The following is a 26,227-nucleotide window of genomic DNA, read 5'->3' on the forward strand; positions in this document are numbered from 1 at the left end:
ACATGGAATTCGTCAAGGAAGCGAAGAACATCAGGTTTCAACATCTGCCAGAACTGCTTTATAAACTTGAAATTCAAACCATCAAGGCCTGGACATTTGTCGCTCCCACAATCCCATATAGCTTGTTTTACTTCCTCTTCTTGAAAGCGGGCCACCAACATATCATTATGCTGCATACTGATTGACTGAAAACAGATTCCATCCAGCCTAATTCTATGGTGATCTGATTCCTGAAATTTTTGTGAAAAATATGATCGAACTTCCTCCTTCACCGTAGTTGGGTCTGTTGTCCATGTATCACCTATCATGACTCCCTTTAGTGAGTTGCTCCTGCGGTTCGCATTCATCATCAAATGAAAAAACCTAGAGTTGCAATCTCCTTGCTTGATCCATCTTATTCTCGCCTTTTGCCTCAGCAGTGACTCATGAGCTTGGGCAGCTACCCATAGGGCCTCCTGCAATTGTCTTCTTCTTATCTCTTCTTGACTGGATAGCTGCCTATGACTTGTATCAGCCACTAATTTGTTTAGGTCCTCTTCAATCTTCTTGACCTTCTTCATGGTGTCTCCAAAACTCTCCTTATTCCAGGTTTTCAATCTGTCCTTGAGTCTCTTTATTTTTTGTTTGAGAACATAGCCCCCCCCCCCCCCCCATCCAGCTTGCTGACTAGATGACCAGCAGTTAAGAACTGTTTCTTTGAAAGAAGTGTCTGTTAACCAGCAATCTAGGATCCTAAATGGTTTAGGACCCCAGTCAACAGATGTTGATCTAAGCTTGATAGGGCAGTGGTCTGAGAAATTCCTAGGTAAGGTAATTTGAGTGCTTGCAGGCCATTTATCAAGCCATTCTGGAGACAACAAAAATCTATCAAGCTTACTTCTAGAGGCCCCATTCGGTCTGACCCATGTGAATTTTCTTCCCAACCATGGTGGCTCAACAACCTCCAAATCATCTATCCACTCATTGAATTCATTGATGCTGTTTGTCCCAGATTCTCTTTGGCAAGTACCAAATCTTTCTGCTGGGTCCCTAATGCTGTTGAAATCACCTAGGATACACCACAACTCCCCAGGTATAGAGTTTTTCAGCTGTTTGACTTGCTCCCACAGTAACTGTTTATTCTGAAGATCACAAGGGGAATAAGCTGTGACTATATTGATTAGCTGTGCTTCCTTAACCCACTCCCCTACTAGAAGAATAAATCCATTTCCGATGACACTCCTATGTAACTTAAAAGAATTTTCACTCCATAAGCACAGTATGCCTCCTGCTGTGTTCACAGCTGATTGCATTTCCCAACAAACCTCAGCATCTCCCCACAGTGTTTGGCACATGGCTTTTTCAATCACCTCCTTCTTTGTCTCCTGTAAACATATCATGTCAACATTCTCCATCTTGACCAATCTCCGGATGGCTGCCCATTTTACCCCCCTCCCTAACCCCCTCACATTATATGATATGATATTCATGGGCAATTCCTGCTGACTCCCAACCTCTCTGCTTCCCTCTTATCTCTTTCCTCCATTTCTTTTATTTTCTGAATGACTAAGTGTTGATCTTCTCCACCTGTAGCCCCAAGGTGTTTAGCCATGCTCCAAATGTTGGTTGCCTGTTGAAAGCATTGTGTTTCACTGAATACGTCTGTATCTTCACCTTGTACTGCTGAAACTATATCTACACTCCCCTGCTGTATTTCATTCTGAAGGTGCTGGCCGTGCGATTTGCTCATTCCCAATTGTGTCATTATTTTAGGAGAAGTGTGGCCCATGTCTATTTTCTTTTTGGACCACCGCTGTCTGGAGTAAACCTTACAAGCGCTTTCCGTGTCACCTTTGCTGTTTTTTGGGGATAGGCCCAAAGGTTGCAATTCTTGTGGGGGTGTGTGATTAGAAGGCCCCATCCTTCTATTGGGCCCTATGCTGTCTACAAGACTGCTTTCACCCTTCTCCAGCGTTGCTGTTTCAGGATATGTCACGTGTGTAATTTGATATTTTAATAACCCATCCTCAGCTTGGTCACGTGCCTCTTGGTGGGGTGAGTTTCTGCCACGTCCCCCAATTCTGCTTTATTACAAATATCCCTTCCCATTGCCCCTAGAGACGTTGACTCCTCACAACTCTCCTCCAACACACTTTTTCCTTTTGCATGATTCAGCTCCGTCATTTCTGCAGGGGTGGCGCTCCCGATATCCTTCTGTTTTCCACATTTGGATTGCGTATCACGGTGGCAGGTGACCGTTGGTTGTGGTACTGCAGACGGCGTCTGGTCACATGAGGTGGCCTGGCATCTGCTACCTTGCACTCGCGAGATACTTGCTTTACCCGGTGTGTAATGGTGATCACTGAAACCAGTGGGTAAAAACTTCGTTTGTCGGTCCTCGTCGGCGTTGTTGGGTGGGTCTACTATTGATAGGGGTTTCGATGTCGCCGGCACCTCTGCGACGAGTCCGGCGTCCACCATCCCGAGAGACGACCTCGGGGTAGAGCTCCCGCTATAGCTTTCGTCGGAGTCAATCTCCTCCGACGATTCGCAAAAACTGCGGCGACCTCTCCGACATGCATGAGTGTCGCCACCGCATTCCTCCACGATAAACACTTTAAAGTGTTCGTCTCCGATGTGAACCTCCACGGTATGCCTGATCGTCGGAGTCCACGGAGTCTTGACAAGCACCCTAGCCCTATCGAGCCTCCTTCTATCTTCCGCGTCATCATCCATATCCACCATATCCCCCATAGTTGCTACGATCTACTGGATGTACTTCATTGACCAAGCCTGAAGCGGAATGCCCCAAATTTGTACCCATATTAACCTGGATCCAGTGCGTAGAGTTGGAGTCCACTTCTCCATTGAGTAAAATAGCGATGCACCTCCTTGTTGGTTGCCATTGGTGAGTTGCTCTGCTTCCACGTCGCGAAGGCCAAGTAGAAGGACTAGGTCGTCCCCTATGTACTTGGGTGATATATTCATTCCTGTCTCCCAAAGTATTTCGTCCTCTAGTCTATCAAACATGGCTGGATTCTTCAACCTCCCTACCCACGCATCCTTCACCCAGTTATGATCTTCGGGGGCTATGTCAAGAGTAACTGAGGATTTGGAGGTCTCATATCTTTGGCCACGATTATTTTGATGCGTGCCATGTCCCAGAATTCTAATGTTTCTTTTCAGTGCCTCTACGTATGATCCCGGGTTAGAGTGAGCTTGTTTTGGGGTTCTATCCACAATGTTCAGGACCCTGTCTGCCTGGTTCGTAACTTTCCTTTCAACAACCCCTTTTCTTGTCGTCTCCCGATCGTACCTTGGTATGTTAACATAGAGCTTTAACCCTCCGATGATGATCCTGTCCAGCTGTTTTGCCAAAAGGTGAGTATCATTTACCCCTTTGAATCTGACGAAACCATACCTCCTTCCGTTGGAATTTCTTCTGGTGGGTACGAAAATTTCCTTCACATCACCCTACTTCTTGAAATGGTACCATAGCTCCTTTTCTGTAATTTCATCTGAGAATCGTGTGAAGTAAAAGGATGATATATCCTTATGGTCCCTCCAGTTTGAGATGGCGGATTGCTGGTTTCTGTCTCTATTCCATGGGTGTACCCGTCGGAGATTCTCCCTGAGGCTCTCTCTCTGTCTCTCTGTTATTGGGTAACTACCTCTCCCCCCCAGTGTTTCTCTCTCTCTCTCTACCTCTCATTACCATTTAACAACATAAACTCATATGCAACCAACTGTCTTTTCCCAAGGGGAAGAGGAACAAATTTCCATGTGTCATTGTTCTCAAGAACCTACATTTCAACAATCATGGCTTGTCGCCAACCAAGATGATCAAGTGTCTCTTGAACATTTTTAGGAATAGTAATAGAAGACAAGGAAGAGACGAAGGAGATATGCAATGATAACTCAAAATTGTAAATAGGGTGACAATTTCGGGTAGATCTAATACCTTTCCTAATAGCAATGGGCCAATCAGAACTTGATTCACTAGGATGTGATATTGAGGAAGGATCTATCATATGGGGAGCTGATGTCAAAGGACATGAATCAGGAGAACCTACAGGCACTGAACAACTAACTAGCTCCTTGTGTCCTGTGTGGAGAAGGAGAGGCACTATCAGTTGAACTAAGGATAAGAGACTGATGCGAATGTCCTTCTTGGTCATAAGGGTCTTGGGTAGGAAGTATCATAGGACCAAAAGATGGAACAGATAGAACTTGCTGTATGGAACCAAGATTCTGCATGGAGGATGAGAAATAAGGAGTCTCTTCAAAGAAAGTAACATCAGCAGACATGTAACACTTTTTAGTTTGTGAAGAATAAGCTTTGTAACCTTTTTGCAGGCGAGAATATCCTAAAAAAACACACTTAATAACCTTTGCAAAAAGTTTGTCTAATCTTGGTGAGACATTATGTACAAAACATGTACAACCAAAAACATTAGGGGTGACATGATACAACGATTCATGTGGAAAAACAATGGAATAAGGAATTTTGTTGTTAAGAGAATATGGCATCCTATTTATTAAAAAACAGGCAGTCAAAACTACATCTCCCCAATGATGTACTGGAACATTGGTATTAAGCATCAGGGAGCATGGAATCTCAACTAAATGTCGATTCTTTCTTTCTGCTATTCCATTTGTTGTGGTGTGCGTGGACATGGGGATTGATGCAGAATAATCTGTAAGGATAAAAACAAAGAAAGTTTAGCAAAAAAATATTCTTTGGCATTGTCACTTCTAAAAATTTCAATTGTTTTGCCAAATTGGTTCTTAATCTCATTAAAGGACTTGAAGATGGACAAAAGTGTAGATCTCTTTTATTAGGTAAGCCCAAGTACATCGAGAGTATTCATCGATAAAGGTTACAAATATCTGAAACCAAAAGATGTTACTTGGCTTGGTCCCCAAATATCTAAATGAATGGTAGAGAAAACCGAGTTACATCTTTTTTCAGTTTGTCTAGGGAAAGAGGATAACATGTTTGCCTAATTGGCACAACTCACATTTTAACTTCTGAAGTTGCTAAGACTAGGAACCATGATCTTCAATTTTGTCAAACTAGGGTGACCTAAACGGTCATGCAAAAGTTTTGGAGAAGAGGCTGCAAAACAGGACACGAATGAGTTGGATTTGAGATAATAAAGGCCTCGTGATTCATGCCCTGCGCCAATCAGACAGCCTGTACCTCGTTCTTGTATGATAAAGGAATCAACATTAAACGTTATTGAACAATTTAAAGAGTGAGTCAATTGGCTCAGAGAAATTAAGTTATAAGGACAATTTGGAATGTACAAAATAGAATTTAATTTTAAGGAAGAAGAAAGGAGAACTTGACCAATTCCTTGAGAGGCAACTTTGGACCCATTTGCTAAAGTAACAAGATGAGGAAATTTAGGTGGAAAGATAGATGAGAACAAAAAGCTATTGCCAGAAATATGATCAGAGGCACCTGAGTCAATTAACCATGGATTTTGACCATCCATAGATTGAGAAATACAAGTTGTTGAGACACTTGGCCCTGAAGAGGAATGGGCTTGACTATTGGATTTCAGCCTCAGATAGTCCTGATACTCCTCATCAAAAAATTTGGATTTCGATTTTTCAGATTTGGCGACATGTGCTACATTGTCAAGATAACCATGCAAGGCATAGCACTTTTCTTGAGTATGACCAGGCTTTTTGCAATATGTACATTGAGGATGTCCACCTCTATTGTGTTTTCCTCTATTTCCACGACCTCCTCTTCCACGAAATGCCACCATGGCTGATGTTTCAGTAGATGTTGCTGAAGTTTCAGCTGCTACAGTTGAGTTTTCACCTCACCAAAGTAGGAACACAAAGAAGCCTAGCTACTAGGTTGTCCATTGAAGGAACTTGCTCACCCGCCAGAATTTATCTTAGCATATTGTGTTGCAGATTGGGTTGTTGACCTTAATGACAGAAGATACACTTCTGGAGTTGGTTTTTTCTTTGGTCCTAATCTAATTTCTTGGTGATCCAAGAAGCAAATTGTTGTGGTCCGGTCCAACACTGAAGTTGAATATAGGAGTCTTGCATTGGTTACTGCTGAAGTGTCTTGGCTCCGGTCTCTTTTGTCTGGACTTCAGGCTCAACACACTATTCCTGTTATCCATTGTGATAACAAAAGTACAGTTTCCCTAGCTCACAATCCAGTTCTGCATGCCAGGACCAAGCATATGGAGCTTGATCTGTTCTTTGTTAGGGAAAAAGTGCTTAGTAAGCTGCTTCAGGTTGTGTATGTTCCAGCTCATCTGCAGTATGCTAACATCCTCACCAAGGCTTTCTCCTACCAATTTTAGAGTACCTTACTCCTACACAGGAGTTCTTCTCTTTTGTATTGGCCTTGTACAACTGTCACTACTGCTGTTTAGTTAGTTAACAGTTAGCCATGATTTGTTAACTACTGTGGTTAGCTTTCTGTTATCTATTGGTCTCTCTACATATAGAGAGATCCAAACAGTTGTAACTAACTTTTCTCATTTAGAATCAATAACAGAAACTCAATATGGTATCAGAGCAATACAAACAGTTAACTGTTAACTAACTAAACAGTAGTAGTAACAACTATACAAGTCACAATACAAAGAGAAGAACTCCTGTGTAGGAGTAAGATACTCAAATATCACATAAGATACAAGCTAATTGATTGAAATGGAGAAAGACGACATGGGTTATTTGTGACTTTAAAGTACCTACCAAACTCAGGGAAGATTTTTCGTACTATTATATGACCAAATATGCTCAATGGTAGAAAGTGTTAAACTAAGGTGGATGTGTGGTCACACAAAAAGGAACAAGATACAAAAAATATTATATACAAAGATATTTTGTTTAAAAACTCATTGAGAAAAAGATATTAGAAAATCGACTAAGGTGGTTTTGACATTTGCAAAGAAATCTACTATAGGCCTCAGAAAGAACAGTAGATTACACAATTTTAAGCATGTGAAAAAAGATAAAAGACGACCAATAAGGACACTAGAGGAAATCATTAAATAGGATCTCTCATGTTGAATAACATCCCTAAGAATTTTGTTTTTAACCAAACCCAATGACAGTGTGATCCAAACAATCAACCTCACCTACAAAAACAAATTTACAAATTTCTACTTACATTCCATAGAACTGCAGATAATTTACAAACAATGGCATAACCTTCCCATGGAACAAAACCATAATTCTCATCATTCAATAACACAGACAGCAAAATTAATCATCAATTATACTACTGAGAAAAACAACAAATTATTAACAAAATTCAAAGGTATTGAGAGATATTGGAGTATGTAATTGTACAATTGTGAAAATAGTTTTGTAAAATGATTGTAAGGGCTGTTAGAACAGCACCCATCTAGTGTTAGATAGCAGTAAAATGATTGTAAGGGCTGTTAGCTTTGGCTAACTGCACCTCACTAGGATCAGGGAGTTAGAATCTGTTAGTGTTAGTTTAACAGGTCAGAGGTCTATATATACCTCTGTTGTAACTAACTCTAACTAACTTTTTAGATCAATAATATCAGTTACACATTTCTTCAATTTTCTCTCTACTTTTCTCTCTCAGTTTATTGAACATGGTATCTAGAGCCATTTTTTCGTAATCATCGTTCCTTCACAAGATTCAACTCAGTGTGTTCATGGCTTAAGCTCCTTCGAACTCTGATTCTCAATTGTTTCCCAACTCCATTGTGGAAAAACTTGATGACTCAAATTATCTTCACTGGCATCAACATGTTGAACCGCTTATCAAATCACACAAGTTGCAGCGTTTTGTTGTTAATCCAGTTGTTCTACCTCGTTATCTCATAGAGGAGGATCAAATTGCAAATCGCGTCAACCCTGCCTATGAAGCCTAGGAGGTTCAAGACCAAACGCTCCTTGTTTGGCTACAATCTACTCTTTCCAAATATGTATTATCGCGCGTTCTTGGATCCAATCACTCCTATCAAGTTTGGGATAAAATTCACAAGTACTTTAGCCTTCATAGGAAATCCCGTGTGCGACAGTTTCGCACTGCAATGCGTGTAGTTACTCGTGACGGCAAGTCGATTAACGAGTAATTACGCAAAATCAAAGGATATGTTTATGAACTTGCTAGCGTTGGCATTCCTATTCGTCACGAGGAATATGTTGATGCCCTCTTCGAAGGATTACCGTCAGATTACGCGCCATTGATCTCTATAATCGAGAGTAAGATGTGCACTCCATCCATCACAGAGATAGAAGCTTTATTCTATGGTCATGAAACTCGGCTAACACGCTACAATAGAGATGCACAGGAGATAAGTTCTACATCTTTAAACTACACTCAAGGTTATTCGCATCCAAACGCTCATAAAACTGGTGATTCTGGTGTTCCTAAAGGTTCGTATGGCCGCGACGGTGGTCATGGTGCTTTTTCTGACCGAGGTGCCAGACGCAGTGGTGGCGGCTTTGGCAAAGGATGCAGCATTTGACGGTTTGCTAACTTCCAGTGTCAAATTTGCCTCAAATATGGGCATACTGCTAATGTTTGCCATTTCAAGACTGATACGAATTTTCAGCCCCATGAATCTCTAACCTTTTTCTATCCTACCACACTTCAACCCATCCCTACAACAGAGATGCACAGGTGATAAGTTCTACGTTGTTAAACTACACTCTAGGTTGTCCGCATCCAAACGCTTACAAAACTAGTAATTCTAGTGGTTCTCGAGGTTTGTATGGCCGCAACGGTGGTTGCAATGCTTTTTTTTTACCGAGTTGTCGGACGCAATGGTGGTGGCTTTGGTAGAGGATGCAGCATTGGACGGTTTGCTAACTTCCAATGTCAAATTGGTCTCAAATATGGGCATCCTGCTAATGTTTTCCATTTTAGGACTGATGAATTTTCAACCCCATGAATCTCTAACTTTTCTTTATCCTACCACACTTCAACCCCTCCCTTACTCCACTAGTTCAGCCAGAACCTCCAATACCTGGGTTAATCCCAATTCTAAGACCAATGTTCCAAGCCACAACCAACCCAATGCCATGCTCACAAATTCGTCCTCTCATGGGAATGGTCCAACTAGCTCCACCAAGATTTCAGATTCTAGAGCCAGTTTTCATGTGATTGGTGACTCACTGAATATTAAACAGTTCACCAATTTTGATGGACCCAATCGAATCTTCACAGGCAATGGTAGAGGTTTAAGTATTTCTAATACCGGTTCCTCATCTTTTGTGTCTCCTAATGATGTTGGCATAACTTTTAAACTTCACAAATTACTACATGTTCCTTCAATTTCGAAAAATTTATTAAGTGTGAGTCAATTTGCCAATGATAACTCTGATTTCTTTGAATTTCATCCTCATTTATGTCTTGTGAAATCTCAGGAGACCAATAAGATCTTCTTCAAGGAGTTGTTGGTGCTGATGGACTTTATTCTTTTTACAATCTCAAGCTTCAAGACAACCCTTCCCTGTTTCAAATGTTGGCTTCCCTAGTTCAGCTGCTACTGTTAATAATAGCTCTAGTATAGTTTCCAATTCTATTGTTGCTTCTTCCAGTGTTGCTAACCTCTAGCATGCTAGGTTAATGCACCCTAATGATCATGTAATGAAAACTGTTCTCACTTATTGTAACATTTCTCCATTGAATAAAAATTCCACAAGCTTTTGTTCCTGTTGTTGTATGGGCAAATCACATAGATTACCTTCTCACAGTTCTGCTTCTATTTACTCCCCTCTAGAGCTTATTTTCACAAATTTGTAGGGACCTTCTCATGTTACCTCATGCTGGTTATACATATTATGTCTCCTTCATTGATGCTTTCCCTAGGTACACCTGAATATTTCCTAGAAAGTCCAAGGCTGAAACCATTTCTGTTTTCCAAACTTTCAAGTCAATGGTTGAACTACAGCTTAACACCAAAATCAAGAGTATTCAATCTAATTAGGGAGGTGAGTACAGACCTTTCTCTGCTCTTCTAGCCTCCTTTGGCATCTCTCACAGACTAATATTTCCCCGCACTCATTACCAAAATGGTGTTGTTGAAAGAAAAAACAGATATATAGTTGATTTGGGCCTTACATTGTTACATCATGCCTCTTTACCATTGCAGTTTTGGGATTATGCCTTTTCTATAGTTGTCTATCTAATTAACAGGCTTCCCACTACTTTCCTCAAATTTGCTATTCCTTTTGTTACATTGTTTACTAAGGATCCTGATTATCATTTTCTTAAAACTTTTGGATGTGCCTGTTTTCCTTTACTAAGACCCTACCATACACAAACTTAATTTTCAATCTCAAGAGTGTTTATTCTAGGTTATTCCTCTTCTCACATGGGTTACAAATGTTTTGTCTTCATCTGGTAGAGTTTACATTTCCAAGTATGCTTTGTTTAATAAGTTAAGATTTCCCTATTCTGATTTGTTTCCCTCTTCCTCTAACTCCACTAAAAGTCTTGATTCCTACTTTAGTCTCAATCCTAACCTTTCTCCACCTTTTGTTAGCTCTATCCCTCAAACATCTCAAATGTCACCTGCTAATTCAACTTTTGTTCCTCTTGTTCCCCCTGGATATTCTCCTTTACCTGCTCATTCCCCTATCACCACTATTTTAGTACCTCAATCATCCACTTCCTCTGCACCTACATCTGTTCAGCCTCAAATTTTAGAGTCTACTACCCTTGCTACATCCACTTCAGAGTCTGTTTCTGTACCCAATTGTATACCAATGAATATTCACCCTATGCAAACAAGGTCTAAATCTGGAATTCACAATCCTTGACTACCTGTTTCTTACCCATTCTGAGCCTAAAACTATGAAACAAGCTTTGGAAAATACAAATTAGCTTACTACTATGCAGCAAGAGTATGATGCCTTGCAGAAGAATAATACTTGGGACTTAGTACCATTACCTCCTAATAGACAGGTCATTGGTTGTAAATGGGTTTTCAGGGTAAAGGAAAATGTTGATGGTTCCATTAACAGGTTCAAAGCAAGATAGTAGCTAAGGGGTTTCATCAAGTTTATGGTTTTGATTTTCATGAAACTTTTTCTCCCGTGATCAAGTCTATCACTATTTGAATTATTCTCACTCTTGCTCTATCCTATGAGTGGAAGTTGTTTCAACTTGATGTGAACAATGCTTTTCTAAATGGGTCTCTTGATGAATCTATCTTTATGATATAGTCTCCTGGTTTTGAAGTTGCAGATAAGTCTTTAGTCTGCAAGCTCAACAAAGCTACCTATGCCTAAACAGGCTCCAAGGCAATGATTTGACAGGCTGAAGTCTACTCTGCTCTAGTTTGGTTTTGTTGGGAGCAAGAGTGATTCATCCCTATTTATCTATCGGCAGCAAATGCATGTTGTTTACCTTTTGGTCTATGTGGATGATATAATTCTCACAGGTAGCTCAACCACTTTGATTCAGCAGCTCACAAACAGACTAAACATTGCATTCTCACTCAAGCAACTTGGTCATTTAGATTATTTCTTGGGTTTGGAAATCAAGTATCTGTCCAACAATTCTATCCTGACCACTCAAAGTAAATACATTCTTGATTTACTTCACAAAACTCACATGGTTGAAGCTCATTTGATTTCTTCTCCAATGGTCTCCAACTGCAAGTTGTTAAGACATGGTGCTGATCCAACTCTATACAGATCTGTAGTTAGTGCATTACAATATGCTACCCTTACAAGACCTAAAATCAGCTTTGCTGTCAATAAAGTTTGTCAATTTATGGCTGCCCCTCTGGACTCTCACTGGGTAGTGGGGAAAAGAATTTTAAGGTATCTCAAAGGCACTTTGTTTCATGGTCTGCTTCTTCAACTAATTCTGTTACAAAGCTCTTGATTAGTCAAGCTTTTTGTGATGCTGATTGGGCATCTAATATGGATGACAGGTGCTCCACCTCAGGGACTGTTATATTTATTGGTCCAAATTTAATATCTTGGTGGTCTCGCAAACAAAAAGTTATTGCCAGGTTCAGCATTGAAGCTGAATATCGCAACATAGCTCAAACTTCCACCAAGTTAACTTGGATTCATACTCTACTGACAGAATTACAAGTTCCATTTACAATTCCTGTAATCTTCTGTGATAATCAGAGTGCTATCTTTATTGCACACAATCCAGTATTTCACAGTCGTGCAAAACACATGGAAATTGATGTATTTTTTGTAAGAGAGAAGATTCTGGCCAAGCAGCTCTCTATTGTCCATATTCCAGCTCTGAATCAGTGGGCTGATGTTCTGAATAAGCATCTTTCTGCATCAAGATTTGAAGCTCTTGGAGGCAAACTCTATGTAAAGAGTGTTTCTTCTGAAAACTCTTCCCCTTGAGTTTGAGGGGGGTATTGGAGTACGTAATTGTACAACTGTGAAAACAGTTTTGTAAAATGATTGTAAGGGATGTTAGCTTTTGTTAACAGCGCCCATCTAGTGTTAGACAGCATGAAAATGATTGTAAGGGCTGTTAGCTTTGGCTAAGTGCACCTCACTAGGACCAGGGAGTTAGTGTTAGTTAAGCAGGTCAGAGGTCAATAAAAAGGCAAACCTTGAGAGCCAGGTTACCACGCTCCAACTTTTGATCCCGAATTTGACGCTTATCACCAGTCAGATTATGCCCACCTTGACCAGTGTACACAACATCCTCAGCATTATCCAGATCATCCTCATACATGCCCGAAATAACAATGGCAACAGCAACTGGAAGTTCATAGCTGCACTGTGACAACAAAAGAAAAAAAAGGGAACAAGGAGCATAGGTTTATATGAATGATAAGAAATTCCAATCAAATTCTGAATATGTATTCAATTTAGTGAAAGAAAAGGCAATACAAGAAAGAGCTATTTTTTCAAAAACCAATTACAATTAAAAAAAACCTCCCAATATTACTTTATTCCCTTAAATAACAGACTACTATTTTTCCATCTTATGACTAACTTTTCACTCCTATCTTTAAGGGTGCATTTGTTTTGCTAAATATTTGTCCAGTATTTGTTTAAGATACTAGTTAAAGGAAAGCACAAATAAGAACAGTACTGAACAAAAATCTAAAATTTTGCAACTTACTAAACCAGGGGACAACTTTTTGTCCCCTGCACAAAATACTCAAGACAAAAAAAGCCCACTTTTCCCTCCCCCACGTCTCTTTCCCCACTCTCTTTTCTCTTTCTCTCACCTCTCCCTTCTATTTGTCTTCCATTTTCTCAATTAAGAAAGATCGGAGTGGTGCTCCAACTAATTAAATTGCTTTGGCATTTTGGGTTTAATTTACATCCCACAATTCGTCTTCCCATGCCCCATAATACTTATTGATTTATTTTTTTAGGAGAATAACAAGGAAAAAAAAGGTAAAAACAACACTAATTTGGACTAGAGAACTATACTCCTGCAGCATCAGCAAGGAGGAGATTCAACTACATCCAATGGCTTTGCAAGGGAGTATAATATATGCCTACATGTAGTCTGCCTTCACAAAGTGCTTCTATATAAAACAATATATTATCTTAAAATTAAAAAGGATATTATAGTATTTTATATTGTTTTATTTGTGTTCACCAAACAATGCATAGAACAAAAAGTTGTTTTGTGACTTAAACATTTGTTCTGTCTTGTTCTCCTTCTGTACCTTGATTTTTTTTACTCAGTGAAAATAATATTGTATTATATGTTAATCAGTACAAGTTGTACTATTGAAATTACACATTGGGCCAAATATAGCAGGACTATGGTTCCCTAATACAGAGTATGTAAATTGAATTAGGAAACCATAATTCTAACAGTTTGCTTGGCCCATAGCTACCAAAATACATATAGAGTCCCACCCTAGTCACATAAATGTCTCTTTCATATTGCTGGACCAGTAATGAAACGACACGTCAAAGTCTTTATTCAGATTTTTTTGCCAAGTCCAGCAAAGAAAAACTGCATCCTCCGGTATCTTACTACCATTAAAACTGTCCCCTTCAAAAACAATGTTAATTCGATGCTGCCAAATACTCCAGGTCAAGGAGATCCACCAGCATTTCCAAATCTGAGAACTAGATCCATTTTGATTCCAAACCACATGCTGGAGGAAATGCATTCTCGGGATTTGTGGAAATGGTCCTAAAGTGTTTGTCCACGATACTGATTCCCACCAGAGTGACATTATTTTGTTGCAGCTAAAGAAGAGATGTGTTGCATCCTCATCTTTATATTTGCAGAATGGACATGTGGGATCATTTATTTCCACATTTCTCCTGCGCAGGTTCATTTTTGTTGGTAATCTATCCCTGAGTAGTCTCCACGCGAAGAACACAGCTTTGCTAGGAGCCTTGACCTTCCACAACTCAGTAAAAACACCATCCTGATTTTCATCAGTTTGGGCTAACATAAGCTTCTTGTACCCACTCCATGCTATATAGACACCCGATGCATCTTCCTTCCAAATCCACTTGTCTTCTCGATCCGGGTGGATGTTGATACCTTCTAGATCTTCTAAAAACTTTACAGCCATCTCCATCTCATCATCGAAAAGTTGCCTTCTCCATTTAAAGTCCCATTCCCAACCTGTAGTTATGAAGTTGCCCATCATCTTTATGAGATGTTGTTGCTGTTTGGAAATGGAGAAAAGTGTGGGGTATTTCAACTTAAATGGTACTCCATCCTCCTTCCATCCATCCTCCCAAAATTTGGCCTTTTCTCCACACCCCACTTTCCATTTTATCCCTTTATCGAAAACGCTGCCATCTGCACCTGAACGATCTATGATATTTATATCCTTCCACCATGTTGATACTCTACTGCCCCTTGTTGCTTCCTCCAAATTTCTCCAATCGCCATATTTTGAGTCCAATATTCTAGCCCATAATTCTCCTTTGTTATGGAACCACTTTCCAAGGAGTGCATAGTTAAACTTCCTCAAGTCCATGATCCCTATTCCACCTTTCTCCTTTTTTAGGCACACCGACTCCCACTTTACCCATGCTATCTTCTTCTCCTCCACACCTCCGCCCCACACAAATCGTCTTTGAATCCACACCAATTTGTCCAGAATTTTATTTGGAGCCCTGAAAAAAGATAAAAAAAAATATATAGGAATAGAATTTAGGACAGACTTTATGAGTGTTACCCTTCCCCCAAAAGATAATAGCTTTTGCTTCCATTTTGCCAATTTTCTCTCACATTTCTTGACTACATGATCCCATGTGTTGGGCCACCTTGGATTTGCCCCAATTGGGAGGCCCAGATATAGAAATGGTATGGCCAATAACCTGCAATTTAAATACCTAGCAGCATCCACCTTCCAACTCTTTGACATCCCAATTGTCCCAAAACTACTCTTTGAGAAATTAATTTTGAGGCCTGAGACAATTTCGAAGCTTCTCAAAATCACCTTTATCGCTTTAACATTTTCCATGGATGCTTTCCCAAAAAAGAGTGTATCATCTGCATATTGTAATATGCTAACCTCCACCTCATTTCTACCCACTAAGAAGCCTTGAAACAGATTTTTCTTTGTCGCCTCTCTCATCAGTCCATTTAGTCCCTCCGCAACAACGTTGAATAATAACAGAGCTAATGGGTCCCCTTGTCTTAGGCCTCTTTGTAGGGTGAACTCGGATGAAGGGCTGCCATTAATCAATATGGAGATAGAAGCTAATTTTAGGCAGCCCTCAATCCATAATATCCATTTTTCACAAAAACCCATCCTCCTCAACATATATAACAGAAAATCCCAAGAGACTGAATCGTAAGCCTTTTCAAAATCTGCTTTGAAAACCAAACACGGCCTAAGAAGAGGTCTAAGTGGTCAAATTAACCTGAGCTTGAGAATTAGGGTTCAGAGACTGCAGAATTTGGATTAACGGAATTATCGAGAGAAGACCTTCCAAAGTTGAGATTAACAGATCCTAAACCTTGAGTAAGATTAATAGAACCTAAAGCTGTCTAACAAGATTGCTCAATGCACACTTCACGTGCAAGCAACAATGTTTCAACTTCATCAGCAATAAACGGATCAAATCGAATAGTAACAAGAGAAACAAATGACTCATACTCATCAAGAAGACCATCGAGAATTAGGTCAAGATGTTCAAAATTGGAAACAGTTTCACCAATCGAAGTAAGCTCATTAACAAGTGTCTAATCATGCAAAAGATAATTAGAGCAGTTATCAAGTGAAAGATTTTGAAGCTCATTACAAACTTCATGAAACTTAGCTCGCATTAGAGATTGAAAGTGTGATTAAATCCGATCCCAAAGTTGCCACGATGATTGACATCCGATGACTCACAGAAGAATGTTGCTGAAGATGGTGGATTGCAAGCACACAAGAAGAATTTGATCTTGTTGCCAAACACTACACTCACTGGTGCCTTTATCAGCATTGTGATCTTCAATCGAAGCATATTTCTCGAATTAATTATGTAGCCTTCAAGATGATGACTACGAATAACAGGTTCAATCTGTTGAATCCAAAGGAGATAATTCTTCGCATTCAACTTCTGAGAAATAGAATGCACAAAGTTCTTTGAGGAACTAGCAATCTAAGAGTTCACTGACGGAGTTGGTTGCGAGAGTGGGGAGTAAGGAGAAGAAACCGGAGTAGGAATTGATGCGGAAGCCATGAACAAAAAGTTTAGGTTTTGACCTAAGCTCTGAATACCATAATAGAGTTGAGAGAATTTGAGAGATTGAGAAATCAGTATTATTCAACCCAAATCATAACAGATTACAAAACAGTTTATATAGTTGAGATAACAGTCAACTATACTAACTGTCAACTAACCTTAGTTGATACAGCTGTCACTAAGCTGTCATTGACTAACAGACTTAACTACTAACTAATAACAAACTAACTACTAACTACAGTAGCTAGACTAACAGCTTATTACTAGAAAGTAAAAAAACACACTTCGAGTAATGTATACTCCTTATACACTTATAAGTACAAATAAATAAATACAGCATAGCAAGAAATACCATTACCGCTTTGGCATAGCTCTGGCCCATATAATCAATGCCATTTAACCAGTGGCTATGAAAGCCAACTGCAACCATTTCAGCACGAGAATAGAACTGATATCCAACCTCAATACCTACCATTACAAGAAAATTAAGACAACTGAATAAGGAACTATCAGCACAGGAGTTGATCAAGCAAATAACGAGTTATTATTTAAGAGAAACATCTATCAGTGTTAGGAGACAGCAAATAGATTAAATCCATTCAGTTATATAAGCCAAGAATAATAGCAATGTACGATGGCTATTGGCTACCAACCTGGAATGTTGCCAATTCTTTTCTCAGGATACAATATCTCATTATTTTCCATCATCTGCCAAAAATCCCCAAATTGAAGATAGTGTTAAAAGAAAACAAGTACATCTTAGAAAGTATAATTAAATTGATTTCAATTAATGCAATTAATCAAATCAAAACAAATAATAGTATAAATTACATTAATAAATTAATACATTTACACACATTTTTTTAAAAAAAAAAAAGAGTTGATTTTTTTCAGACTTTTAAAATAGTCCATTGAATTGTTTCAAAGATATGGCTCATAATTAACTTATTAACAAAATACATTGATAAGATATTAAGCATCCATCACTATAAAGAAAAAAGAAAATAAATGGTAACAAATTTGGATAGTGAAATTTAATGGCAATGCTATGACAAGTATCAGAAGAGCAAAATCCTATCTAGATCATCACAGAAAAAAAATCCCAAGACTTGTAATCAATATTCTATGGAAAAAATAAAGCCATTGAATTTTCACTTGCCTTGCTTATGGCCTTTAGATCTGGTCGTTTAGCAGTGCTCTTTGATTCTTCAGTTGGAGCACCTTTCTACAAGATTAATTGGTGAAGCTTTGTAGTTAGGTTATAGTAAAACAATTAACAAAGAAAAAATAATCAGTAAAGCTTTCAGTTTAAATTTCAGTATACAATTAGTAAGATGTAAAGCTCCCCAAGGACATTTAAACACATTGCTAATAAAAGCAAGAGCTTCTAGCTTTACCATTTGACTCCAATTGCCAGGCGCTTTACCGTTTGACTGAGAAAGGAAAAAATAATTTCTAGCTTTGAAGTATTAACTAATAACTCTGAATTAAAAAATCAGCCTGACCACATTTAACTACAAACTATTCAGGCATACTAGATTTTCAAAGACAAAACATGCATGATGAAAAAAATTTCATCTTAAAGTTGGAAGAAAAAAGAGGCAAAATAGAGAGCAGCGCAATAACTAAACACTGGACAGACCCATAAGCTATGCTATACTATTTTAGTTTAATAATAAAATAAAGAAACATTATAAATGTCCAGCTAAAATTGAAAACCCAGCATCCACCCAGCCCAATTAACCACTTTTAAGACACATGTAAACCTAGAATGTTAATAGCGGCCGTCGCGGCCGCTATCGCGGCGGCGCGGCGCGGCACCCTACCGCGACGAAGGCAGGAGAAGCGGGGCGGTTCAGAGTAGCGGCGGCGCGGCGCGGGGCGGGATCTCGACGCAAAACTTCGCGCGCTACACTGACGGCCAAAAATGCCCTCACTTAATGCGAGAAAGTGTATTTTTGCCTTTTTTTTTTTTGTATTACCTGGCCATTGAAGCTCCCTCCCCGATCTGTTCTCCAAACTGCTCGAGAAACCCTTTCTCGATTTCTCCATTGAAGTTGCGCTGCAACTGCAACCTCGACCTGCGACTCCGGCAACTCCATTCGGCGATTCCGACGACCCCGTCCGGCAACTCCGGCGACGACTCTGCACTCCGACGACCCCGTCACTGCGCCGCGCCGCCACCCCCTTGCTTGAGGTGAGGAAGACAACGAAGAGAATTTTTTTGGTCTGCGGGCGCTGTGATTTTTATTTTATATGAATTGAATTCATTTTTCCCATCATGTTTATTCGGGTTGGACTACTTGTTGATTGTTGCAATTTGTTGCTGGGAGTGAAAGGCACCATTTTGAATATGGAGGGTCTGTTATATAATGGGGTTGTGGAAGATACACAGAATGAGATGGAATACATTTAAAAAATAATTTGGAAGAGGGTGCATCAGGGTAGTGCGATGGCTTTGATTAAGATTTGTGGAAGAGTGTAACTAGTTATTAACTTATTATCCACCACCTGTCATGTGAGGGCTTATTATCCACCACCTGTCTAGATTCTAGAATTGTCTAGTTATTAACTTATTATCCACCACCTGTTGATGCATGTGTGCAGAAAATGAAAGCCAAAGAATTTAAAAAGAGTCTCAGCCATAGTTGTTACTTACTAATTAATTTTTTGATGATCAATTTTTACCTTGTTACTTACTAATTAATTTTTTGATAATTAATTTTTACCTTGTTACTTACTAATTTTTGGCTTTGGCTGTAACTGTGAATGGTTTGTGTCAATTAGTTCACAAATTTTTGTTGTTCAAGTAAGAACTCTAGCATTAGGGAGTGACACTATTTATTTACATAATAGAAAGCAGAATTTTATGTAATTTTTTATTTGGTTGCAGTGCTTTAGTCTACTAGAATGTTGAATTCAGAGGGGTCTTCGTTGTTCAAGCCTACCGGTGATAGGGTAGATGCCTTTTGGAAATGGAACAGTTTAAAGGATAAAAATAACAGGAAGAGTGTAACCTGTGATTTTTGTCACAAAACGACTACGAGAGGAATTTCTAGAGCAAAAAGACATCAACTTCAAATAAAAGGAGATGTGGGTTCTTGTAAAAAAGTACCGGAGGATGTTAAATTAGAAATGATTGCTGCTTATGAGAAGAAAATAGCTGAAACTGCAGCATACATGGAGGCAATGCAAGAAGAAGACGAGGAAGAGGAAGATGGGATCCTAGAGATTGCAAGACTTAAAAGTGGAAAAAAGCGTCCAACAACATCAAATGAAGCCTCCTCAACTGCTTCCAATAAGAGGATCACAACTAAAAAAGGCCCTATTGATTTTTTGTTCTCCAAAGCACCTAAAGAAAGTATCAAATTACGAAAAACCATGAGACAATCAAGTGTAAATGAAACTTATAACAAGGCTGCAAGAGACAGAGCAGTTCAGTACATTGCTCGTTTCTTTTTTAGGAATGGAATACCATTCAATGTTGCTAAATCAAAAAGTCTCAAGTTGATGATTGAGGCGATTGGAACCTATGGTCCTCATTTAAAGCCTCCAAGCTATCATGAATTGAGAGTTCCACTCCTTAAAAAAGAGTTGGAATACACGAAGGGCTTATTGAGGGGTCATGAGGAGAAGCGAATCAAATATGGGTGTTCAATTATGTCAGATGGTTGGACGGATAGGAAGAATAGAACTTTGATTAACTTTTTGGTAAATTGTTCGTTGGGAACACAATTTGTGAGGAGTGTGGATGCTTCTGAATACATGAAGACTGGTCAGAAGATCTTTGAGCTTTTGGATAGCTTTGTTGAGGAGATTGGAGAAAAGAATGTTATTCAAGTGGTGACGGACAATGGAAGTAATTATGTGTTGGCGGGTGAGAATTCAATCATACTTAATGAAGTTTTTTTTTTTGTAGTTATAACTTTTAATTGTTACACTACTCATACAAGTTTATTGATTTTGGTCTTTTTAGGTAAAATTTTACAAGTCACGAGACCAAAAATATTTTGGACTCCATGTGCTGCACATTGTCTTGACTTGTTGCTAGAAGATATTGGAAAGATCCCAAAAGTAAAAAGGGTTATACAGAGAGGCATCAAGCTTGTAGGCTACATTTACAACCATACATTGGCTTTGAACACCATGAGGAAATTCACACAAAAAACTGAATCAGTGAGGCATGGAGTTACAAGATTTGCTACCACTTTCTTAACTTTGCAAAGATTGCATAAGCAAAAGGCCAATCTTAGAAGGATGTTTACTTCAGATGAATGGTTGAAGTCTAAGGCAGCTAAAGAGCCCAAGGGAAAGCAAGCAACAGATGTTGTTCTTATGCCATCATTTTGGAATGATGTTGTTTATGCTTTAAAGGCTATGGGGCCTCTTGTAAGTGTGTTAAGGTTGGTGGATAATGAAAAAAAACCTGCAATGGGTTTCATTTATGAAGCAATGGATAGGGTCAAAGAAGCAATTCAAAGAGCTTTCAATAACAATGAAGGGAAGTATAAGGATATCCTTGCAATCATTGATAAAAGATGGGATTGCCAACTCCACCACCCTTTGCATGCAGCGGGTTATTATCTAAATCCAAAGTTCTTTTACACCAATCCAAACATTGACAGTGATAATGAAGTGGTGGATGGCCTCTACAAATGTATTGATAAGCTTAGTGAAGATGATGATTTTGTAGTTGAAGTTCACAAACAATTGTTAGTGTATAAAAGGGCTGGGGAGAGGTTTGGTATGACTGCAGCAATGAAAGCAAGGACTGAAATATCTCCTGGTAAGTGGAAAAATTCACTTATAAATTTGAATGATTAATTAATAATATGTGTAAATGCTAATTCATATGAATTGCATTTTACAGCTGAGTGGTGGAAATTGTATGGAGGAAAAACACCACACTTGCAAACCATTGCCATTAAAGTTCTAAGTTTGACTTGTAGCTCATCAGGATGTGAGTGTAATTGGAGTACCTTTGAGCATGTAAGTAACTAACATTCATGTTTTTTTTTAAATTATGAAACTTTAGAAGCTGAAATTGAAACTAAGTAACTAACATTCATGTTTTTTAAATTATTATAGATTCACTCAAAGAAGAGAAGTAGGCTTGAGCACCAAAAGCTTCAAGATTTGGTTTATGTTAAGTATAATCAAGCTCTTCTAGATCGCTTTGAGTGTCATGATGTGATTGATCCTATTGCTTTAAATGATATTGATGATAGCAATGAGTGGTTATTGGGAGAATTGGAAGGAGAAGAAGCTGGTAATGATTTGGTTTTTGATGATGATGATTTGAATTGGTTAGATGTTGCTGAGGCAACTGGGGTTGGTGAACCTTTACAAAATACAAGGAGTCAAACACATATAAACAAGGCAGCAGCTGTACTTGCACCTACAAATGAAAAAGGAAAAAAGGTGGTGGAAGTGGAAGAAGAGGATGAAGTTGAGGGGGAAGAAGAGCACAATTCTAATGCTAGTGAGAGTGATGGATTTCAGCAACACAATGATTTGGATCTTGAAGAGAATGAAGATTCTGATTAGTAATTTAGTATTAAGAAACTTGCATTTGTCTATTTGAATTTTAATGTCTACTTGTCTATTATTATAATTACTTTAGGCTTTATGTTAGAAGGACTAAGGCTTCCTTTATTTGCTTGACTTTCTACTAACTTTTGTTTAAGTAACTATGTATTAAGTTATTTTTCTGTTTTTGAAGTTATATACATACATATTATTAATTATTTAACATATATAAAAAGACATTACAATAGCGGTCATCCCGCTATCCGCTATCCCGCTATCCCAATTTTGGGGTCGGCCACACTGCTCCGCTACGCCGGTCTTGACAACTATGATGTAAACATTGTTAGACATTTCAATAGTCTCATGATACTACTAACCACTTATGAAGTATATTTAACCATTAATGTTGTAAGTACAAATCAATTATTTTATACAACATTCATTTACTCTTACCCACTTATGAGGCAAAGTTAATTGCTATTGAACATTTCAATAACTATTAACCACTTGTAAGACATTTAATCATTAAAGCCACAAGTACAAATTGATAATTGTATACATACATTTATTTACACTTAATCCCTCATGAAGAAAGTTAACTGCCATTAGACATTTCAATAACCTCATGACACTATTAATCCACTCTTAAGATATATTTAAGCATTAGTGTGTGTTTGGATGGGCATTGACAAAATTGGTTTTGAATGAAATTAATTTTGTAAAATTGATTTTAGTTAAAATTGATTTTGAAGTCATGTGGTTTATGTTTGGACGTTTTGTTATAAAATCAAGTTAAAAGTAAAATTCAGGACAAAATTTTGGATCCAACACAGAAGCTACTCAAATTTGCTTCAATCTAGATTTAATTTTGGACCCAAAATGAATTATAATGATACTTATTTACTCTTACCCACATGCGGGGCAAAGTTAGCCATATTTACACATGTGATTAATCATGTGTTATATTTGAATGCCCGGTGGAGAATTCTCAACAGTACATTTATCAATACTCTGAACTAAAATGCAGCTTGAAAATTGCAAGAAAATTCTTCTAACCTGCAATCAATAGTCCAGTCATACCAAGCAAAAAGTCTGTTATCACTAGAAAACGTAGCAGCTAAAATGACAGTTAAGCTGAGACCAGATCAAGGCAACCACCAAATCCAAAACAAAGGAAAAGCAATACAATGCAGAACATCAATAATCACAATTCTTAATTTTCACCCATAAAATTAATATCATTAAGAATAACCTTTTTTTAAAAAAAGAGGGACATCAGACAGGGTTTTATCATTGTAATATCTATTTCCAAAACAGAGTAGGGAGACACAATCACATTAACATTATAATCCACAACAAATAACAACTAATGGTTAATTAGACACCAACCTTCAATTTTGAAGCCTTTTTAGAGGCCTTTTTAGCAACTTTTCGCTCAGCCTCTGCCTTCCCACACCTCTTTTCTTCTTCCTACATATATAGAATCATAACTTCATACAAAACTGAACAACAAATAAATACAGTAGACAAACACTATATTAATAGTACAATATCTTATGCTGCACACAAAACATACTCACCTGAACTAATTGAAGGTAATGCTTAGTAAACAGTCTTATCGTCTCTTTGACCTTAAGCAAGTCACTCTTCTCCCCCAAACCCCCTCCCGCATTTTCCAATTCCTCCTTCGCATTCACTTTTCTCACCTTACCATTTCCACTCAATTCTTCACCTTTACCATTTCCATTCATTTCTCCCACCACCTTACACTTGCGGTAGGCAACCCGCTTTTTCTTTGCCGGCGAAACAAACTCTACTTCCACCACTACACTCTCCTCACTGCCACTACTTTTTCTATTCCTCTTCTTTACCTTCACCTTCTCCGGTGTCAAGTTGTCGTCACAGTTATCTTTCTCCTCAACTCCCTCTACTCTTTTACGAGCAAAAAGCTCCTCCGCCTTCTGCAACGCTTGAATCCTCGCACTCGACCTCCGCGGCAGCGGCATTATGGAATCCTCCGATTCTCTTCGCTTCTTCTCAGCCTTAGCTCCGTTCCCGCCATTCGCTACGACGATTTTGGATCCCGGACTCTTATCTGCCCTGGTAGAAACCATCAAGTGCTGGTGAACAACGTCGTCCAGAGACTGCAGAACCATCTAAATCTGCGAGCCAAAGAAAAAAAAAACGATAACGTGAGAAGGAAAAAAAAATCGATAACAGAACGAAGAAATGGAAAACAACAATCAATCGAACATGAAAGATTTCCGAGAAATCGAACGTCAGAAGGAACTGCAGCTGTTGATGTTGCTTCGATTGGATTAGAAGTTTTCTAGGGTTTGGAGATGGTAAAGATAACGAGGAGAGAGACTGCGGAAGGGAAGAAGAGAAGGGTTTTTGTTTTGGTGGTATGGGTAATAATAGCTTCACTCTCGGGGAGTGAACTGAAGAGGCGCCATTGCCGAATATGTGGGAATGGGAATAATATTACTATAATAATATGTCATTTCATTTCATACAAATAAAATTGATTTATTATTTTTTCTTCAGTTATTTTTGTTTTTTTTTTTTTCACTTTTAAGTTCCCGCCTGCATTTTGATCACCTTATGAGGAAAATGCGGGGTTACTAGATGATGAAAGTTGGGATGTTCTTCCATGACCCATGGCATGTTGTTTTTTGGTCTCAGTTCAAAGGTTGTTAATTATATGTACTTTTTATATATTTGAGATTAATTATTATTTAATGTTTGATTCTCAATTTTCATTTCACATGTTTCATTAAATTTAATTCATTGGATGATGAACTTTTATATCTAATACACATAAAAGCGTCACTATCACAAAGCTAATTAAATTGATTGACATCCTCATCCTCTCAAACTGCAATAGCAATATGAAAGAAAAAGTATTAAGCAAACAAAAGACAAAGGATAGAAAATAATTGATCCCTTTAAAAAAATATTAATCAAGTAAAGCTTTCAATGTATGAAAGAAGTATGCAAAAAGAAAAGTGTATTTCTTACCAAATAAAAGTTAATAGCATAATAAAATAAGTCTTTGTATGAAAAATAACATGGACAGTTAAAAAAAACTAAAATAATATTAAGATAACTTCATACTAAGTTTTGATTGCTTAAATTAGAATCTTAATTTAGTAACATAATATTTGAGATTTGTTCTAAAATTATTTGTCAATTAGAATCTTAATTTCAGTTTGATTAAATTATATGGTAAGCATATTGATTATCAATTTTTTCATAAGGTTATCATCATAAAATATAATATATCAAATATTATAGTTTATTAAAGTAATTTATTAAATATTTCCTTATAAACTATATATTTTATATTTATTGATATTTAAATAAGAAAAAAATAAAAATATAACATAATTAACTTATCTCTATAAATTTTAAAGATATGAGTCTAGTTTTATAACATATAATCACAATAATGATTTTGAAAAAATCACTATAATGGTGTGAGTAAATTCTATACTAATATAATTTTCCACTAATATAATCAATATGAAGTAAGGGAAAAAGATTTTATTATTATTTTTATTTAATTATCTTGATGTCTGATTGTTTGCATAATTGATTAACATAATGAAGAGAAAAAAAGAAGTTATGAAAAGTGAGTAGTTAAAGTTTCATACCTTTGAAATAGTGGCATGAAAAAAATTCATTCGAGTCAATTTTTGCATGTTGCATATCTATTACAATTGTTTGATGCATATGTTTCTAGATTTTCTTATTTATACAAAATTAAAAGGATAAAGAATGAAAAAAATGCACCTCTTAATTAACCCCTAGACTTCATGGAAGAATATATATATATAAAAGAAGTCAATTCATGTTTTCAATAAAAGATAAAATATTTTATAAGAAGTTACAAAAGTTAAATTAATTTTATATGTTATTGATTAATTTAAAAGTTGAATGAATTATTCTTTACCCTCAAAATCAACGGAACATATTAATTGATGAGATGAATAAATAATATTCCTAGCATTTAATCCAATTCTAATAACGAATGAATATGTAATGGTCCTTGATTCATTGGAAGGAAAAAAGAAATGAAAAGGCTTTA

General features: G+C 37.7%; 1 protein-coding gene across 1 annotated transcript in view; it reads right to left on the reverse strand.

Moving 5' to 3' along the window:
- LOC100796701 (histone-lysine N-methyltransferase, H3 lysine-9 specific SUVH4) overlaps positions 1 to 24,618 on the reverse strand; it is a 34,325-nt gene extending 9,707 nt beyond the window's left edge. The window contains exons 1-7 of the mRNA XM_006604136.4: positions 24,391 to 24,618; positions 23,718 to 24,299; positions 23,527 to 23,607; positions 17,768 to 17,833; positions 17,262 to 17,316; positions 16,967 to 17,076; positions 12,545 to 12,715 (exon numbers count right to left, since the gene is read on the reverse strand). Coding sequence (XP_006604199.1) covers positions 12,545 to 12,715; positions 16,967 to 17,076; positions 17,262 to 17,316; positions 17,768 to 17,833; positions 23,527 to 23,607; positions 23,718 to 24,293 — 1,059 coding nt within the window. The 5' untranslated portion in view covers positions 24,294 to 24,299; positions 24,391 to 24,618. The remainder of the gene's footprint in view (positions 1 to 12,544; positions 12,716 to 16,966; positions 17,077 to 17,261; positions 17,317 to 17,767; positions 17,834 to 23,526; positions 23,608 to 23,717; positions 24,300 to 24,390) is intronic.
- Between the last annotated feature and the right edge of the window lie 1,609 nt (positions 24,619 to 26,227).

The sequence above is a fragment of the Glycine max genome, chromosome 19 (genome assembly GCF_000004515.6).
Source record: "Glycine max cultivar Williams 82 chromosome 19, Glycine_max_v4.0, whole genome shotgun sequence".
Classification (NCBI taxonomy): domain Eukaryota; kingdom Viridiplantae; phylum Streptophyta; class Magnoliopsida; order Fabales; family Fabaceae; genus Glycine; species Glycine max.